General features: G+C 40.2%; 2 protein-coding genes across 7 annotated transcripts in view; one reads left to right on the plus strand and one right to left on the minus strand.

Annotated features, from left to right (window-relative positions):
* The window catches only part of RAP1GDS1 (Rap1 GTPase-GDP dissociation stimulator 1), a 102,144-nt gene extending 93,848 nt beyond the window's left edge, over window positions 1-8,296 (plus strand). For all 6 annotated transcript variants that reach the window (XM_074866786.1, XM_074866787.1, XM_074866788.1 and 3 more), the window contains 3 exons: window positions 2,431-2,557; window positions 3,882-4,010; window positions 7,631-8,296. In XM_074866786.1, the coding sequence (XP_074722887.1) occupies window positions 2,431-2,557; window positions 3,882-4,010; window positions 7,631-7,758 (384 nt within the window). In that variant the 3' untranslated portion in view covers window positions 7,759-8,296. The remainder of the gene's footprint in view (window positions 1-2,430; window positions 2,558-3,881; window positions 4,011-7,630) is intronic.
* Window positions 8,297-11,567: 3,271 nt separating this feature from the next.
* TSPAN5 (tetraspanin 5) overlaps window positions 11,568-20,768 on the minus strand; it is an 89,452-nt gene continuing 80,251 nt past the window's right edge. Inside the window, exons 6-8 of the mRNA XM_074866792.1 lie at window positions 17,697-17,744; window positions 17,446-17,562; window positions 11,568-16,870 (exon numbers count right to left, since the gene is read on the minus strand). Coding sequence (XP_074722893.1) covers window positions 16,805-16,870; window positions 17,446-17,562; window positions 17,697-17,744 — 231 coding nt within the window. The 3' untranslated portion in view covers window positions 11,568-16,804. The remainder of the gene's footprint in view (window positions 16,871-17,445; window positions 17,563-17,696; window positions 17,745-20,768) is intronic.

A 20,768-nucleotide genomic window follows, 5' to 3' on the forward strand; every position in this document is an offset into this window, starting at 1 on the left:
TTTACATAAGCAGTCCAAGTCCACTGTCCTTGCTCAGGAGAGTATTAGGCAAAACACAGCCTTACAAGGGACCAAAGCATCTCCCCTGGACACAAGCTATTTCAGGCTCAGGCTTCATTCAGTGTGTTCACCAATAATGAACACAGGCTGCATGACTGAGCAAGCATGATTTGGAGAACTCAGACTTTAACAGTGACCTCTTCATTCATGTATGGCGTTTGCAAAGTGAAAAACAGTGTGGATCTATGCTGAGCCTCTCCAGAAACAAATCAACAGGCCTTACAAAGATTTAAATCTTTGCTGATCTGTAATATTATTGTCTCTTTCTAATGACCATTCTCCATTTTATGTTCAGCATCTAAAACTGATCAGGTTTCATTTTCTCTGCACCCCACACACAAAGAATCCCCAAGATGCACGCACAGATAGCATACGTCACCGGAGATGTGAGTTTTTATCAATATTTTATACAGGAAACCAAAACTCAGTTCTAAATACAGAGACACTATTAATAGCATCAAATAGATATTAATACAAATGTTAACAGATGAACTTTTGTGTGGTTTATGTACTCATAGAGGAAACTTAACTGGAAGAGGAAAACAGCTGAGAGGCTGAGGTTTTTTTAATGCTTTTACTGCCCTCTAGGTTTGAACATGAGTAAAACTGTATGGTTCTTCACATCACATCAGATTTGAATTTGGTTTTTAATTTTAAAGTATTTGGAGTAATATTTACAAAGGTGACAGTAGTTTAGAAAACTTATGTCTCATCCTAAAAAATGGAGTAGGTGCTTGTGAGTTAAGCCACACTAGCACCAAACCTGACTGCTGTCATCTCTTCTATCTATTTGGTACTGCCTTTTAGAGGATAATGTTCACCTACAAATTAGAAAATTTTGATGTCAAAGGTGCCGATTGATTCCCAAGGCTTATATAGCCAGAATTCCACACCAATTCAGATAGAAACCAGCAGTTCTCAGATTATTCCATGAAGTCTCAAAATTCCTTTGGAGTTCCACCAGGAAATCACAAATAACGAAACACATCATCACAAGTAAGGAAAAATGTAAAAATACTTACATGCTTGCGGACATTATGTCATTCAGAAAAAAATAGGTTTTAAATGTGAAATTCTTGAGTCCTTAGGCTGTGACTTGTGCCATTAGCATCTTCAGTATTATTATTTTAAAATATTTCTTCAGTATTGTTATTTAAAAATATTTCAAGGATTATGATCATATTGTATCTGTTTCCTTGCATAAAGAATGTCACTGCATAGCCTGTGCAAGCACTGAAACATAAATCATTCTAAACACGTGTATCAGTTAATGAGATTTGGCTTTTGGCTGGAGTTCAAAAGGGATATGTGCTTTAAATGTAAATTCAACACATTAAGAATTTAAATCAGACTCTTATTTCAAGAAATAACTATTTCAAAACTTTGTGCACCTACAGACAAATAATAAAAACCAGACCAGATTTCCCTGAACCATTTCCATCAGCATTCAGACAAACATTTTGCAAGTATTTTTGGGACATACAATGGTGAAAACATTAGGTGCAAACTCACTTTTTAAAATGATAATTAACAAGTAATCAAAGACCTGCTGACATCAGAAAGCTTTATTCATCCTTTGTCACTTATGTAAGTTGGATCAAATTTTGGACTTGAGAACAGCTGCATATTTCTAAACTGCTTTAAAGCCATTTAACCCAGTCAGCATTTTCATTTCCTAGATAACTGGGCAACAGTTCATTTTAATTGCTGATTTCAGAACAGAAACCAACACATAACTTTCCTTTCCTAACCTGCTTTGTATTTGAAGAAAAATTCCACAATACTTCAAGAGCATGCTGCTCATTTTTCTGCCCGTTTGTAGAAGTCTTTTTTCAAGTATACCATTTCTGTTACGTAGTAAGGCGTAATATGTCTGATCTTACCTCTCTGAACATTTTAAAGAAACTGAAAACTCGGAGAGAGATGAAGGATGGGGTAGCTTTATTAAAACTATGTTATTGTGTCCAAATACATGGCTTGTTGGGTGCTTTTGAGAAGATGCTCTGAAGATCACAACATAAAGAAGGGAAAACTAACCATCTTTGAACACCAGCTGAGTTCAAACATAACGAAGAGCGGACTCGTTAGGCAATTGATGGCACGCCATGATTACACAGTATAACCTGAAAAAGAGTTAGTTATGTGTGTCTTAACTTACTCATTGGGTTAACAGGTTGTATCTTATAATTGGAGAGTAGTAGCAGATAATTTATAGGCCTACACACATGTACATTTATGTATAAAGTGATTTTATGTGCCTAAAGCCAAGTAATCTTACCCAAAGATAACATAGCATACATGACAATTTTGTTATTTGATACAGTTTGTCGGCAATGTGGAATTTTTTCATTTCTATGTTATTTATTTTAGGATGTGATTAGGACCATTGTACAGAGTGGTGGCATCAAGCATTTAGTAACCATGGCAACCAGTGAACACGTAATAATGCAAAATGAAGCTCTCGTTGCACTGGCATTAATAGCAGCTTTAGAGTTAGGTGAGTATCCCAGCGGTTAACTACCTCTTTTCTTTCCATTCTGTGCCCAAAAGAAGTCATAGAGGGAGAGTTGTGCAAGTTTCTTTTGCAGTATAGAACAGCCACCTCATTGCACCTGCCTTTCACTGGCACAGAAATACATGATAGTTCATGCAGACGTAGGCAGGCAATAAGGTTATGCAGAAAACTGGAGTTTGCTGGAAACAGTGTCTGGTCCATCGTTCTGATAGGTGATCACATGATCTAGAAATTTCAGATTTTGGGTAAAACCCAGAGGACTAGCAGTTAAGAAAATCATACTTTAGAGTGAAGACTACATGCATGATCTGACTACATTCATACACTGGAACGGTTAATCCCCTTTTTAGAGGGCTTATCAGAGTAAAGCTTTCACTTACCTAACTCGTGAGAGCTAGAGAATACACACAGCAGTGGGCAATGCCCCCGAAATGTCTGTATTAAGTTCCACAGAAATAGGTGCAAGAGTTGCTACATGAAGGCAGCTATGATTACACATATTGACCTACCTTCATAGTACCTCAGCTTACCAAACAAAAAGGTAAATGCCCAACAGAGGTGTGTTTATCCTATTTGCTTGCTTATTAACTAAGATAAGGAACTAAACAAGCAACTTTACATATTTTTGCTCTTGATTTCATCTCTTGCCATCATGTGCAACAAGAACGGTATGTTCAACTTCCAAATCACTGCCAATGCATCAGGAAATTGTTGTAATTAAAAGGAAAAATGTTCCCATTCACATAAATCATCTAACTCTTCTTTGTCTTGTCTTCAGACATTTAAAGGTTTTGAGCCTGAATTCAGTATATAAGATTTCTTAGAAAACTACAGAGGAAATCACTCACACTCTAGTCTTGAAGTTTTTCACAGCCTTTATAATGGACCCAGAGCTCCCTCTACCATGGAATCGAGAATTACACCATCTGTATTTACTTGGACAGAATTTCCAAAAACACACTCAGGCAATGGAAGTCATGGAAGCTGAAATATTGCAGGTGTTGGCCTAAATAGCTAGAAAGTCTGGTGGCTTTTCCATCATGTCACTGCTCATTTAAGATTGGATTTTACCATTAAACTTTGTGAGTGTCCTTTCAAGCAGTTAAGCTATTTTACATTTTTATAGCAAGAGATGTGATTCCTATCATCATACCATCTAATATGTGCTTCGGTTTCATACCAGAGTTATGTACCACAGCACCACTTTCACTACGGTGAGAGATCCACGGTTCAATAAATGGCTAACACACAGAAGCATCAAAGCAAGCAGCACTTCCAGATTTACAAATTTTCACTTGTATTTTAGTCACTGCTGAAAAGGATCTTGAAAATGCTCAGCTTGTTCAGATTCTACACAGACTGCTCTCAGACGACAGGAGTGCACCAGAAATAAAATACAACTCCATGGTGCTGATCTGTGCCCTTATAGGATCTGGTGAGTATTCAGGAGAGGCTGCTTTCCTAAGAGATTTATGTATTTAAACTTAGTTCTCTCTTTTAGCCTGAACACAGAGCGTGTGCAAACACGCTCTGAGACTGGTTCTCTTTTCACAGTGAATGTACACAGAAGGGTTCAATTTGATATGACACTTTATTTATAGTGTCAAGAAAGAGGCTATTAATTTTGCATATTAACTGCAGAAACTGGACTCTGGGTTCTGCAGGATGCAGCTAGCTCAAATTTTGACAGGAGAGAAATGAAAGGCATTTAAAACTGTGTAGTTTCAGGCTGTCTTTGCAAATATCCAGACAACAAGAACCTTATCTTTCACCTTTAGCTGCAAGTTCCCCATAATTGTGTGATGGCTTTTTTTTTTCATTGCCAACTTCATCAAGTAAAATTTCATGGAATTTTGCATTGGAACCTCCTCACTTGTAGTTTTAAATTCCTATAAGAATGGTAGGAAACAAATAAAGATACAGGTAACATTTGCAAGGACATGTGCACACAAATGAGTACTTAGTACATCACATAGGCTTTAATCCTGCTTTAGGAGGGATCCTCACACTTAACCTTGCTGGGAAGAGTCTTTCCCTCAGCAGCCCTCATATGCTCGGCCCACTAGGCACAACTATTCATGGTTGCTTTGAAAGATGAGCAGGACAAGCTCTGACACGTCAGTGCTGCACTCTGTAAACTCTAATCTTTCTGAGCTAACCCTCTGCTAAAGGTCAGACTGTTTTGAGGGTGGTGTAACAGGCTATGGTTTGATATTGCAACTTCCCACCTGTGGTGGGCAAACAAAAAAACAACAAAACAAAACAGAGCAAGGTATCATAGGGAAATTCAATTTCCAGCTGAGGTTTCAGGAAGTGGCTACGTTTCTTTCATTCAGTTCTTTAACGAGTATTTACTCGCTGGAAAGAAAACAAATTTCATTCCATAAAAGTTTCAGAAATTTGCAGAGAATTAAGATGACAACAGGATTAAGTACAGAAAGGTGGAAACTCAGAGCCTGTCTGCACATGATTTGCCAAGTGTGAAACATCTGAAGGTTCTCCAGAGATGAATTTACAGCAATTCAATGAAATTGATTAAAAGTTATCGTAGCTAAGTGTGTGCTGTCTCTGTAAAAAACGCTGCTTTTTTATTTCTTCTCCTTAAACAGTTCACCATGTCTACTATAAGTGTAACTCTGGTGACCTGTACATCTATGCGAGTGAATACAGTATTACTGCCATCTTGAAGGAACAAATACTTGTTTTTAGAGCAGTATATACATCTTAATGTACAAAGATTGTGTTCAGAATTGGCTAAGAGCTCCCAGTAAGCATTCACTTTAATGCTAAGACATGTCACAACCTTCTTGAGCCATATCATGCTTGGGATTATCTGTCCATTTTAGAGCAGAAGCCTTTCTGCAGAGGTTCCCCCCCTCAGCCTTATTCCAGTGTTACTGTGTGTATTCCCACTGCGTCCAACTAAAATAATCATCCTCAAAATTCTAACTGACGCTTGCATTTTCCCTTCCCTGAGCCTTGTCACCTGAAAGATTGACAGAGGTTTTTAAAAGTCAAATACCTGTGTATCTGTTCCACCAGGGTAAGGAGCAGTCTTGTCTTAGGGGTTTTTTTAGGGTTATCCAACTGGCAGAATTCAGCCTGCCACCACATTACAAGCTTTGCCTAGACATGAGACGTCTCAGCCTGCTCCCAGCGAACAGACAGCACATTATTACAATATGCTACTCTAAAGTTAAGGCCCAGCACTTGGCTGACCCAGTGTTCAGCCCTGCTTCCTGATGAACAGACCTGTGTAAAAATCCGTGAGTATGCAAGAGTAACAACTGAGCAACCCCGGTATTAATTTTTTTAATAAAACTATTTTAACCAAGGAGGGAGGTCAAAAAGCCAAGTCTGCTCTTTACACATGAAAATAAGAAAATACATCTCCCTGCCAGCTCTGTTGCCTCTAACATTTTCACCACTGTCTCCACACAGTGAGCATTTATATATACATGTTTTTGTATTCTACTGTAAACAGACCTGTGTAGCCATTTTAAAGTAATTGACCCCAGTATAGTTCCATAAGGACTAGAAGTGGTTGCACTGGTTTAATTATTGGTAAGTGACCGCTCATGTTACTATCCTTTGTTACAGAGTATCTGGTATCGCATTTAACTTGATATTGCAAACAGCTGTGTTTTAAGCAGTAAATAGATATGTATTTATATGTGATTTTCACTATCTGGAAGTTCCTCCTGCAACTGAGTGAATGGATGGAAAGAGGGAAAAAGGAGGACAATGGAAAATGGAAACATGTAATGTAAAGGATCAGCAAAAACAGAGCATTCATAGCTAGCACAGTCACTTCTGTGTGCGAGGGTCTCCGGGCTCACAGGAACCTGGATATTAAGCAGAACTATTCAGCCACTGTAAAGCACAGTAAATACCTGAAATTCAGTTCAGTAACATATGCTTAAACATGATGGTATCTCAGAAGGAGAAAGAGAGCAGGAAGTGCTTACACAGCATGACTACCCCAACAGCTTCACTGATACCACTCTGTATGCACAGGTTTCCAGGTGCACAGTGCGTGAGAGTTCCCAGCTCTTAAACAGTAGGGGTCAAACTGCAAGGAAATTGAAAATGTGAACAAGAAAGTAGGTAGAAAGGGAAACAAATGTCAAAGTTTGCTGTTAAAAAAAAAAGTAAACATGCATAGCATACAGCATAGCTATCTGAAACAGATGGTTGGGATTTCGCCTGGGAAGCTCAGGGGTTAGGTCCCCAGGGGCACCTGGGAAGCAAAAAAATATATGTAAGTATTTGTGGCTGAGTGGGAGTTCATGCCTGAACAGGGCATGAAACAAAAACAGCTGCTTTGGATCTCAACTGTGAGATGCCTAGAGTACAGGGCTTTGAGAAAAGTCATGATTTTTTTTTTTTTTTTTAAATTGCTCGATTTTACGGGTTATTCCCAACCTCTCCTTGTTTGTACAAAGTACAGTGCAATCCAGAATCGGAATCATAAAACAGTGTCATAGCTTTGAGTAAAACATCAGCACAGAGTACGTGTGCACAGCATTGGGCAATGCACCAAGTATTAACTGCAGAGCTGAACTGTAAATGGACAGCTAACAGTGACCAAGTGGTGACATGTTCATTAAAGAACCATCTCACCCACTTCACACTCCCACACAAACAACCAGAGCTGATTTGGTACAGGCAAACAACATAGTGAACTTTTTAAGGCAAGCTCACTTTGGCTAGTTTAAGGAATAAAGCAGAAAAATACTTCCATTAAAAATACTTCCTAAGTATCTGTTTTGGAAAGCAATCCGTGTGGATTTTCTTAACTGCTACGCAGCAGCTTTGTCATTCATCTCTACCTGAAATCCGTGGAGTCTGTGCATGCCTCAGGCCCTGGGGAGTTTTCTCTCCATCCTCAAAAGCAATTCAAGAAAGTAAATTAAAAAATGATGTGTACACACTCATTGGTGTGCTCACGTGTGTACAGGGTTCAGTAGAGAAGTTTCTCACTCTTGCCAGGCTTTTCTGCGCTTTTGCCTGTCTCGTACAAAGCACCATTTCTTTTACTATTTCTTTTTCCAGAACCTCTTCAGAAGGAAGTGCAGAGCATGGCGTTTCTAGAAGTTGTATCAAAACTCCGCAGCCACGAGAACAAAACTGTTGCCCAGCAGGCCTCGCTAACAGAGCAGAGACTTGCTGTAGAAAGCTGAGGAAGGTCTTGTTTCCAATGCATCCCATCACAGATTTCACCTTTGTCCTCCGTCCTGCTGCCGCTCCTGCTATGTTTTCCACTGTATCACTCGTGCATGCGTGTAATGTTCCCACACAAATTGATAAACTGCTGTAGGTACCCGTCCAAAAAGGTTTCTACAAATTCATAGGTGGTGTTAACATGAACCTGTCTCCACCCGTAACTGTTCTACTTGTATTCTTGTTGCTTGGGCCACATAGTAGAATGTGCATGTTGTAGTCCTATGATGACGTAGAAGTGGTACTACACAATGACTCTTTCCTCACGCCCCCTAACTGCATAACAATGTACTACTAAATTAGGGACAATACAAGATGCAGCAAGTCCAGACTAGTGTGCTGACTATAGGATTAAGAAGTAAATCTAGCTCCATTTTTGGTGCTTTGGAGATTCAGGTTGAATGCAATGTACTGCTGCTCATTCACTGGTCTTGCCTATTAATGTCAAACTCGTGGTACCTAGAGGTAACAAATAAAAATTTCAGTGCTCTCACTTTATCCTGTGGTTTGTCCTTTTTTGCAGTCACACACAGAAGCCGAGGCTGCGCCACCACGCACTGTTGAGGAGCCCTTATTGTTCCTGGCTCTGGCTCCAATGCAATTGGCTGCCTTTCACTTGAGCAACTACAATGGAAACTATTCCAACCATTGTCACTGTGTGTGCTCACACAGAGGCACTGTGTTGTTTAACAACTGTGCGTTTTAACAGGAATACACTACAATCCTTATCCCATAAAGCCGTGTGGCTACGAGTGCTCTCAGGCTTGCTTAGGATTGGGTTTTTGTTTGTTGGGGCTTTTTTGTAGATGGATTTTTCAAGACATGTCTTGCAGCAACTTTTCAACAGAACTCCATCGAGTGAGAAATGCAGCACACAAGGGGCTTCCTTTTTCTCCTTTCCTAGGTAAAGGAGTTGGCAAATTGCCAGTTTAAGCATCTTCTCTCACAGCTGCTCTTTTGTAGGTTTGTAACACACCAGCAAGCAAACCAGCAGACAACTCTGGCAAAAGAGGGAGCAGCTGGGATAGCAGTTTCCAGCAAGCCAGCATACATTATTTTTGACTATGCAATACCATTGTCTAGCTTGATCAAGCATACAATGCACAAAGATCATAAGATCTGTAACACTTTTAAATTAATTCAGCACTCCCGGTGCTGAAGTGCCAGCCCCAGAAGTTTCAGGCTCGTTTTTTATTAGCAGAGGCATCAAACCCAGCGATCCCATGCCACATGGTTGCAAAACCACTTTTAACCTTCCCAAATTCACTTCCCAGCTCCGTGAAACTACTGGCTGTCCCACAAACACTGTGATAGGAAGATGCCAGTTATTCTGGGGAAGGGATTAGGTACTCAAGCTGGGTATAAGAAACTTGCCTCAAATAGTCACTTCAAATTCTGAGACTGTACCAAAACATCATGGGTGCTATGGGAGTATTCACACAGCAGAGATTCCACATCCATTTAATCCAGTGCCAGAAATAAACAGAAAAAGGTTCTAATACTAAACTGTACAACAGCCTCTTATTTAAAAAAAAAAACCCCAACATTCAAAAGACATTTGCTAGTAATAGTGTAATAAAGCAACTGACTCTGTAGAGCTGCAAACGCACACCAGGACCCTGTGACATCAGGCTCCAAATACCACAGAACCTCTGCACTGCTGAACATAACCAGCATGTTTACAATCACAGTCCAGTGGGGACCCACACGAGTCCAATTTTGCTCAGGCGTGGAAATAATTTCCATTGATTTAAATAGATCTCAAAAGACATTTGAAAGACTGGTTATCAATGACTTACCTGGTTCTAGAAGGAGACTATTCCTTTTGACATTGGCATAAACTGTAAGAGCTCACACGAGCTGATTGTAACTGACAAAGTTGTGACACCAACAAAATTCCCATTCACCTGGTTGCCTAACTGGAGCTCAGGTTGTGCACAGCCATATCCTTATCACGAAATTTTTATTAGGGATACCGCTGTCACAGCAAGCACAAAGGCCATACTGATACCCTACTTCCAGGTGGTTTCCCTGGATGGAATATCAAGTGACTTATATGTCTAGACAAAATCTGTGCTAAGCCTATACACAGAAGGAAAGTCTGCAGAAGGGCAAAGGTGGGTGTATGTTGGAGTAGAAGGAGGTAATTGAAGAGTCTGTATATATCCACACAAATGCTGTCCTGAGGTGTGCTGCAGCCTGCAGGTCATTTCTGTGTAGCTGGTACATCATTTATGCTCTTGAGCCTCTTCTAATAAGAGAAACAGGATCCAAGGACATTACTATCATGTATATTTCACTACTCACTTGACTGAAGTCAACTGAATTGAAATTGCCAATAGCTCTGATTAGACGTTTAGTAGATAGATTACATCTAAGCAAAGCTTGACATCTGCTGCTCAGGCTATTTTTATGACAGTGATGCCAGGCTTTGGGCCTTCTCATTTGTCTACTGCCACAGCAAACCAAGCTAAAACTATCATTGCTGCCACATTACACAGGGCAGGCAGTACCTCCCTGGCGTGTTACATTTGTCTGCATCTGTGCAACTTTTGCAAAACCTAGCATCACACCAGTCAGGAATATAAAAAGCACACATATGTTTTTACATTTCACAGTGTGGAAATACAAGGAAAAGTTTCACTTTGGGTTAGGCACAAACTCCAACAATACGGGCCTTGAATCCAGAGGACTCATCAGTCAAATGAGACCATGAGACCCAGAAAAGGTCCTTTGTTTGCAGAGTCCTGGGAACGGTAACTAGCTACAACTCCAAGAAATAGTATGCAAGTCTGTTAAGAGTTTGACAGAATGCAGGTAGCCACTCCTAGCCTCCCCCTCTGTCGTGAAAATGGCTTATCCAAGTGTGTCATATCTATTGCATATTACAAAGGTTTAGGCAATGCCCTCAACTTCGCTTTTGGTTGACTTTTGTTCTTCCCTCTCCCCCCAAGGCCATCTGCATTCTCATTTTGCCAAGTCATTTCTGTACATTCAGACAAACGTATATGCCTGAAATACGCAAAAGGCATTGGACTTCAATTTGGATAGAGACACGTGCTTTTAAATCAGTCACAGTGGTGTTTTGTCCACAAAACTGGAGGTTTGAGATATTGAACTAGATTAGCTTTCTCTCCAGTTTCTGAAATACTAAAAAACTGGGTTTCTTCTGCCTCTGCCTAAACAAGCACAAGACTTCATTACCCATTTTTATCTGCACAATAAAACAAGCCAGCTCTCACTACTTCTGCTTAAGAACATGTTGCACTTAGAAAAGTGAAATTACCACCTCCCTTTACAAAATTTTAATTAAGTCTTGACAAATCCCATTTGTGGTGCTCCCTGCAAAGCAGCAACTTCTGAACCCTTCAGGGTCACAAAAATGATTATGGGGAGAGCTCCAACAGTTGTACTAGCCAGCAGCCACAGCAGTCTGAGGAACACCAATGACCTGTCAGAAAGAAGCAGAGCATGTTCATTAGCCAGAGACTTCAACAACAGTTGACAGTATATATGGGATCTCCTCACGTAGGGATGTGCTCTTCACATATTAGCTTATTCTTTTAAGGGCAGCCCCTGGTGGCATGATAATGTGTTTTGTGACTTAATAGAACACAATATTCTACTTTGTATATGAGAGACTTGGGGATTTATTTCCCCTGTTTGTTCAGGGAAGGGCAGGCAGGGGGTCTTCTGCAGGAATTTTGCATGAACATTAATAGTACAAAGATACGTTAAGTGCTACATCAACAGTACACATTCACAACAACATATTTCACGCAATTTTATTTATAAAATTGTAATTATCTAACAAATTGCATATAAAATGATTTACTTCAAGTAAATACAGAATACTGCACAACTATTAAAACTATTGTATTGTCCATCATAAGTGTATTAAAACATTCCTAAAAAATGCCTCTATTAAAAAAAAACCAAAAACCCAAGAACACAAGTAGCATGATCAAGACCACTTTCAATAGCTTAAAATGAATTACCAGGAAGCTGCATTAGCTTCCTAAGTAGACTCCAGTTACATCCACTGAGATCAGCATGTGATACAATACCACAGTCTAATGCTAAAGATGACAAGTAATACATTATGCACCTGATCTATGCTTTTCTCCTAGACTGAAGGTAACCAGTCCAAAATCAGAAAACTAAAGCTCAAGTCAAACTCTACTGGGCATGCAGTTCTGTTATAGCAATACTTTCAATCGGTAAGTGTAGTTGGCTTTTACAATCAATTTTACAACTGATAAAAAAAGGAACACAAGAGAATACATTCGTATAAAAAGGAATGATACACATTAGGTAAATATCGATACCTTGCCGTACACCCCAGCATGAACCAGAGAGATTCAGTTGGAACTAATCTGGAATATACGTATCAGAGACAGGTCTGAGTCGCAAAACCCAAATGCCAATCTCCCCAGAGATGAGGGTAATTATCAGGCCCACCTCTACTATGTACACAGCGTGAACATGAACACACATATGGATGGAGCTTTTTATTACCACATTTATATTGCCGAAACACAAGAGACACCTAGCAGTGCTGCCTGGTGCACGCTAGTAGTCACAACACTTATTTTTATACTGCATGTTAAAGGAAACTTTTTTTTTCTTCAAGTGGCAAAATTTGGTAGCTAATTGATCCAACAGGGTAGTTTTATTTTGCTTGCTTTCAACAGTTTCATGACCAATTACAGAATCTTTAAAAGCTTTAGAGAGAAAACCAAAATGGGAGGGAAGAACTGGAACCTTCAGCAGTGCTTTGACACCTGTTGAGATGTACTCTCCTTCCTAGGTATTTGCAGAGCTGCCATTTCAATGCACCCAAAAGGCACAGGCAGCAAGAAGGGAAACGGAATCAAAAATGCACACGAGAGCTTCTCTGGTAACCAACTTTGTTACTCAGAATCAATTTTACCAAGGGCATCTCTAAAGTAGTAAAAACACAGATTAACGTCCAGGCCAGTTCTTATAGCACCATGTTTAGTCCCACCGCAAGTGATGGCAGCCTCCCATAACTGGTAGGGGGTGCTGACTCCGACCCTCCATTTTACAGCCGAATGCTGTTCTAACGCCAAGTAGCAAAGGGAAAAGGCAAGGGCGGTCCTGCTCCTACCCGGGGCCCGAAGGGCTGCCCAGGGTTTCAGCTCTGCCAGGTGCCCGCCTGCGGCACTCCCGCCGAGCAGACACTAGAGGGCAGGCGATTAAAGCGCTCCCGCCTCACCTCCGCCGCCAGGTGAGCCCGAGAGACCGCTCCGTTTTCATCAGCAAACTCACGGTGGACACCTTTCATACCTATAACAAACACTTTCAGGGTGAAAAGCAGTCATGTGCAAGAATCATTTAATCTGCATGCTACTATTTACATTTCAAACACTATTTACACACCAGAACTACAATTAGCATCTCTCTCAAAGGGGAGAGAAGGCGGCTTTCAGGACAGAGTACACTTGAGCAAACATCTCCACAACTTCAGACTCTAAGGGGCACAATCAAAAGTATGGATTTTGAGGCAAAGAGATCCTACTGCTACTGAAACAGACACACAGAGGCAAGTCAAACATTTGTCCATTAGGCTATTAACAACAACAAAAAAAAAAAAACACACAAAAGAAAAAAAAAGAGAGATCAAACAACAGAAAGGCCTGTGAATATGGAGAGTACTTAGAAAGCAGAGGAGCAAGGACTGTGACGCCCTTTGGCAGGGCTCAGTGAGGAATCCAGAAAGGGCTTTAAAGCCAGGGCTACTGCTGAAGCTACCAGACCTCTCATTAGCAACGCCATCACCCCATACGAGTGGCCCAGCAAACATTCCACAAAGCAATAAGCCTGAAAAAAAACTTCTGAACTACTGCACATTAAAGATAATTAGACAGACCTCTGAACTCAAATCTACCCCACCACCACACCAGGAAGGCTAGAAATCGTCAAGAAGTCATACCGCCTACCATATCTTATTGCTTTAGAAAATGAGCCCGTGTAGCAGTTGTGCTCTAATTGCAGCTCACCTGAAGTTTTCACAAAGTTTTCTGGAAGAAAGCTTGCTTGCATTTGGCAGGCTCTGGCAATAACTGATCGATTTACAAGGCCTCCCACAAGCCTTCCAAACTGGACATCTAAGTTGCTGAGTAGCTGCTGATGGGGCATTTCTAGGACATCTCACCCAATCTGTATACAAAAAATGTGGGATTTAAGTGTGTAATATAGACAGCTAATCCTGAACATTCAGTCTGCATCCATCAAACAACTGCAAAAATGAGGAAAATAAAAGCATCTTTTGGAGGCAGGATCAGCATCTGCAGCAATAAAGATAAGCTCTAGAAAAATAATTTATTTAGTGGTTTTCATAAGAACAGTCATTCTGGGACTCAGCAGAAGTGTTGCCCAGTTGTGTGTACACGTGCAAGTAGTGAGAACAAGATTTGCTCACCTCAGAGCATTTACCTTCCTATCAGTCTGACACTGCCAACAGCATGTCCAGCAGACTGGAACTCAGAGAACAGCGTGACAAGACAGAAGGCCAATACAGTACAACTGCAGAAATTCAAGTAGCAGAATGAAGCTGTCTTCAGAAGCCCACAGCAGCAACAGCAGCATTTAAGATCAGGGGCAACAAGGAAGGTTTCTGTAATGCAGACTTTTTTTTTTTTTTTCTCCAAACCAAAGTACTGGGTCACAATCAAGGCTCTTGGGTGGAAGGGTTACTTCCTCAACCACACTTCCTTGATTTCTCCCTGCACCATTTTGTCTCAGTGCAGCAACACTGGTGCTGATGATCTGTCTGTACTGCTGCTATCAGGCAAAATGGTGCGTCCCTTTTGGGGGGAAACAAACACCAGTAACTCCTCAAGTTGAGGAGCGGCTAAGAAAAACATAACACTGTGGTGAGGTGGAACCAACTTTATTAAGGACAGTGAATTATAATTGCTTTTGAAGGCTTTATAAAAAAATTACTCTGAGTCATGGCTGGCCTTTAACAGCAGATACCAAAGGATATGGAGGCTGCCTGATTCAGAGCCAGTCAGTGGGAGTTAACTAGAGAGGATGAGGTAATGCTCAAAGACAGGACAACAACAGGACTGTCTGAGGCATCTGTGGAGCACCAATGTGCCTACCACCAGTCTTCAGAGGGGAAAACCATGGCTGACTGAAGCACAGAAAAGGAAATGTGCAAGGGTACATATACTCACACGTTTTAAGAATCACAGGACCAGAAAGGACCTTAGTAAGTCATCAGACCAGCCTTCTATCCATCCCCCAGAACAGGGAAGCTTTGAAAGCAATGCATTCATCTCTTCTACTCCACATACTTCATTTTAGGAAAGTCATCTCAGAAAGATGCTAAGCTCTTACAAAGAGGTGCTACACACCCTTTGCCACTGTCTGACCAAAGCAGGAGCCAAGAACTCAGAGCTTGCAGGACTGGTTCTGCAGATACTGAGAAGGGTCATACAACAAGCTAAATTTATACAAAGTGCAATAAAACTACCCAGGTTTGTAAGTTCGCTATTATTAGTGAAGAAGAACGAACCAAAAACTCTAAGCTGGATGGAGTCTGATCTAATTCTTCTTCCACTATTTGTGCTTTATTCCAAATTCTACTCTCTTTTGTCCAATTCAAAAGAGTCTGTCTTGGCTGATCCTAATACACTCTTCTATTTAAAAACTTTTATTCCATTGCTTCAAGACAGCTTTTTGTTGCTCTAAATGCAACAAAGAGAAACACATCTCCATAGCAAGGATTTGTTCACTGGAGGTAAGCATTTATTCTGGCAAAAGCTGTTCTCTCCAACTTCCAAGGGAATGGGATATGATCTTTCCATAATCACATGCATTTACCAATAAATAAGTTTGGATTAGACTGTATTAAAACATATGCACAGATTTAAAGCACTGGAGTGTCACAGATTCTTACTCCACAGCTCATGCAAGTAAAAAAAATTAAAGAAAAAAGAAAAAAAGAAAGACCAAAGCCTCAGCTAGGAACAGATCAAGGAATTATCTTAAAAGAAGCTTTGCACAAGTATATCAAAGCACTAATATTAGTGAGTTCCCTAAATACATTAGGTTACACTAAATTCCAGAGAAACAAAAGATTTAGCCATATCAGATACATGTTTTGATTTTTTTTAAGTTAATATATAATTCATTCTTTGAATAATATTATTCACTTGGACCCAACATCCACACTGCTTTCATACATTTATACAGTTATATCCCATCCTTGCCTTAAGAGACTGATGTCCTAAGGCATGGCAGCAACCAAAGGCTCTACAACCCTTCTTTGTCAAATATAAAACTCCTTTCCCTTCATACAAGGGTGGAGAAGGAAGAAAGATGTTGATAAAATTAGGCAATTCTCCCTGTGAGCTTGCCTATTCCAACCTCAAAGTACTACAGAGAGATGGTTGGAAGCTTGTGTAAAAAAAATTTTCCCTTGTTTTAAAAAGAATTTATTTTACTGTACAATAGATGCATAGAAAGTTGCTTCCTGCTTGATGGGTTTAGGCCTGTAGCTATGTTTAGCTGTGAAAACAAGAAGATTGTTCCTTTACAGAGTGGTGAGGAGAGAGACCATCTCAGGAATATTTGGCAGCTATCGAAGAGCTCATGATACGAAGAATTAACAGCATATCCACAGACTACAATGATGCAACTCTGTCCCACTGAATACACCAATTTAAAAAAAGTGTCCACTTGTTACTCAGGATCAAGAATACAGTAGAGAGTCACGGCTCAACAGCTTTCAAACTGGTGGTTTAAAAAAAAAAATTTGTCAGTGAGCAGCAGATTTTATATAGCCCACTCTTCTCTCACCCAACCCCAAAGAAACACGAGTTCTCTGCAGTATCAGGAACTTAGACTTGAGGCTACTTGGGAGAGAAGGCTTCCCTGTCACCCATGTCCATACAGCTTGGTGTCGGAGCGACACACTGGAGGTTTCAGAGGGTTTCAGTTGTCCAGTGTCTTGTTGTGGTTACTTCAGCAGTTTTACCAGCTGGCTCTGACAGCCTCAATGTCACTAACCAAATTCTGGGCTAAGCATATCCCAAATATCTGGAAGAGACAACAGTTTAGTCATATGGAGCATCGGACAACTCTTTTCACACAGGCAGACTCTTTAGGTTATACAAATCTTTGATATGAAAACAAGCAACAGAAAGTTAGAAATTAAATTGACAGTAAGTAGTGGAAGAAAGAAGAATATTGAAAAACTCCTGTAACCCCAGTATTTTTATAGTGCCACTGGGTTCTGGGAAATTGAACAGTTCCAGACTTGCTTCACAAAAGCAACTGTAAAGGCTTTTCGCTGCTCATTTAAGCACCATCAGAAAGAGTAGGTCTCTACAGGATTAAAAATCTCTACTTAATCTTTATCTAACACAGAGCGTTAGTTTTGACCTACAGACAGTTGAAAAGAAAAAAAAATGCACCCCTACAGATAAAAATTAAATACTCCTTAACACAACGAAAGCCTCATGCATTCAGCTCCCCTTACTAAAGCCTAGGGACATTACATTTCGAAGTGCAACTGACACTGTATGTCCAGTTCTCATATAGAGTTCCCCCCTCATATATTTATTTATCTGCTGTTGTTCTGCGTAAATCATTACAGGGAACGTGATGTTTACCTGCAGTAATGCTATCCCAATGAATATACCGGCAACTATGGTAAGATTGTCTTGCAACCATTTCTCAAATTGAGGGACACAGCCTTTAGTGTAGATAACAATCTGCTGATCAACTTCCTGCCAAGGAGAAGAGGGAAGAAAACAGAGATAATTACATTCAAGTATCCCAACAGTAGAATAACCCGCTCTTGCAAGAGGGATTCAGATCCTTCAGATACCACATTAAAAAAAAAAAAAAAAAAGCAGCTTACTGGTTTTTGCCTTGCATCGTAGCCACACTGAGTATTAATGACATCCTCCTAGGAGAGAGACAGAAGAGAGGCAATCAGTGAAGTGCCTCCCAGACACCCTCTCCCAGCTCCCCAGAGTTGGTCCTGCATATAAATAAGACAATCACCCTAACTTTGGTTACCAAACTGTTTTTTAAAATCCCCTTCCTCTTCCATTCAGTGCTATTAATCGTTTGCAACAAACAAAAGCACATGTTCAAAAAGTACTTTCAGCTCTCAGGGCAGCAAGCTGGGAAAAACAGCCCTCCACCTGGGTGAACTCCATGTTCCAGATGCAGGCATTCAGATGTCAAAGGAAAGAGATTAGGGAACATTTATTTTAAATGAAAGAACCTTCTGCTGAAAAGGTTTTGTCTATATTGAAAAATATGCCAAGACTACTGTTAACATTTTCAGTGTTCAGTCTGTGCAGCGTGAAGAGGTGAGAAGGGGCAGTTCTGTTGCTGAAGCTGCAAGTTCTTATCCAGGATCTCTGTAGAAGTATATGCAGTATCTAGCTCCTTCCCAAAAACTACGGACAAAAAAGAAGAGATGGCGTAATATGTTCTTACTGCCTATTCTTTCTTACAGGGGCTTGATACCAATGGGAAAGTAGGGTTTTTTTTCCTGCTGCTTCTGCTTTAGTACTCCCAAAGCACAGGTAATAAAATAGGCTATGGCAGACTTTTCCTAGTGAATACGTGCTACCCGTTGGAAGCTGAAGCTGCATTTACTCTGTACACAGAGTTATTTCAGGGCAATAAAATGAAGCAACTACTATTGGTGTCAGCCACTATGGCAGCAAAATATTAAGTTACTGGCTCATATAATAACAGTGAGCAGAAGAAGAAACTACTCAAGGAGGCCCAAGAATCAGCCAATCTTAGCTAGGTGTACTGAACACCACAATTTAATCAAACTGTGGGAAGTGAGAAAGGCAGCCAGCAGAGAAACAGATTTTAAAAAGCAGCCATACAGAAGAAGATATCTCCTCCTATCAGCAGTTGAAGCTCCTCTAAGTGTTTCCTCACTTTGCAGGAAGTACATCAACAGGTGACATCCTGTCAGTTGCCCAGGTTGGATTCCCTCAATGACCTTTAAGATTTGAGCAATTTATATCTTTTAATAAGATGAATGCTTCTGTTACAGGATCCAAAATATAACAGTGCCATGAACTTCAAGCCTGTAAAAGTAGATAAGATTCCAACAGAGGGATTTTAAGCTGTTTTCTTTGTACTGAATGCCTACTCGCTTTATCATCAGTGACTTCTGCCTTTAGGCTTGAAATTTGTTAACCAAAAAAAACTGTGAAGAATGAAATGGAAATAAATGAACTTTTTGAGTCCTGCCTGTACAGAGATTTGGAACATTTCAACCTGTTAAACTACAGCAAAGCAAACAACAGGAGTCCAAATTCATTTTAAAGGAGACTTATGTTGGCCTACCTTAAATCTACCACTTCTGGATTCAAGCTAAACTAAAAGCTAATCTAAAAGTCAGTCATGTTCAATAAAGCATCCACAGAGCTTCTCGCATCAGTCCAATACTGCATCCTAATTTCAAAAGGGACAAATTTGCTTTCCCACAGAATAAACCTGTGTATGACTGCAACTGAACCAGTCACAGCTTGGTTACAATAATATCCATTATATGCATGAATTATAATATTTTTTAGGAATATTATTATTTTTAGTCTCTATTTTAACGACAGTTAAGCATGTTGCTTCCCTACAATAAATGAGACTAATCTTTAAATTTCTGGTTGCTGCATCACCCCCTAAGAAACTGCATAACCATATACACACAGAGAGATAACTCTAGCATGGATTATGTATTTATAGGATTACCTTGTACTGCTGTCACTGGTTGGGTTTTATAACAACTATATTTTTAAAGCTGGGTTGTGATGACCTCTCTGGGTGGGTGGGCAGATATGCAAACAGTAGGGGGAATCCTAAGCATAATGTAATGCTTGAGCCTAACCAACATTTTGTTTTAATATTTCATTAAAACATTCTCAGGGATGGTTGTGAAAAAGATTCAAACCACTGTGAAGACATGTTCACTGCAGAGGAACCAAATGCAGCTTGCACAAGTGTCAGTGACTTATCAGGAGAGGGGGAGAGCAGCAGTGACTGGATGCTGGAAACAGCGACTGCGTTGCATTAACAAGGCAGGAAGCCCCTGAGGTTGGCAAGTTGGCAACTTGCCTAACTTTAGTCAGTCTACAGACTTAGGCGTTCAAGGGACCATAAGTCACTCCACGTGAAGAAAATGCTGAACTACTAGATAATACAGGCACTCACAGGCTGCTTCTTTGAAGCTATATGAAAGTCAAATGTATGCAGTGTTAGCCACACAACAGTTTCCACGCACACACCCATCCCTATTCCAAGCCTTTCACTGTTAGTGAACTGCTTCCCTGCATTCTACACTTCATTCCTGATCATGGCCGTGCTAGTAACGCGTGGCTCCAACATTTTCTACTTGATGATCCAGAACTATTTGGTAAATTTTCATGTCTTTTTAAAAAGCTGTTCCCTCAAACAATTCATGACCTTTCAAGTCTGATCTCAGGTGACTATAGGACAAGCAGCAATTTTTAAAGGGAAAAAAAAGAGCGTGTAAAGATGTCCATACCCAACTCAAGAACATATGTCAGTTCTTCAGGGCACAGACTGTCATTCATTACCTAACACAAAATGGGTCACACTGTCTGCTGCCTTTGGACACAGAATTAAGTTATTAATACCTGATTTACAGTGTCCAATATTAGAGTTGCTGTTCTTTAAGGCAGCGCATGAGATATCTTGAGAATACTCAACTGAAAGCTTCTATCTTTCAACTCATTAATGGCTTCTGCTTTCGATTCTTGCTAAAATTAATATGTATGTTCAACCAAGCCCATGGTTCTCTCATTCTAATGAAAAGCAGCTAACGGCATACAATAAAGACTTCAGTTAGCTCAGGATTTTTGCTGACTGCAGAAAAGTTAGTAGCTAGGCTGGGCTTCAAGCACTGAAAAAATACAAATTGGTGAGAAGATAATGATCA

The sequence above is a fragment of the Strix uralensis genome, chromosome 4 (assembly GCF_047716275.1).
Source record: "Strix uralensis isolate ZFMK-TIS-50842 chromosome 4, bStrUra1, whole genome shotgun sequence".
Classification (NCBI taxonomy): Eukaryota; Metazoa; Chordata; class Aves; order Strigiformes; family Strigidae; genus Strix; species Strix uralensis.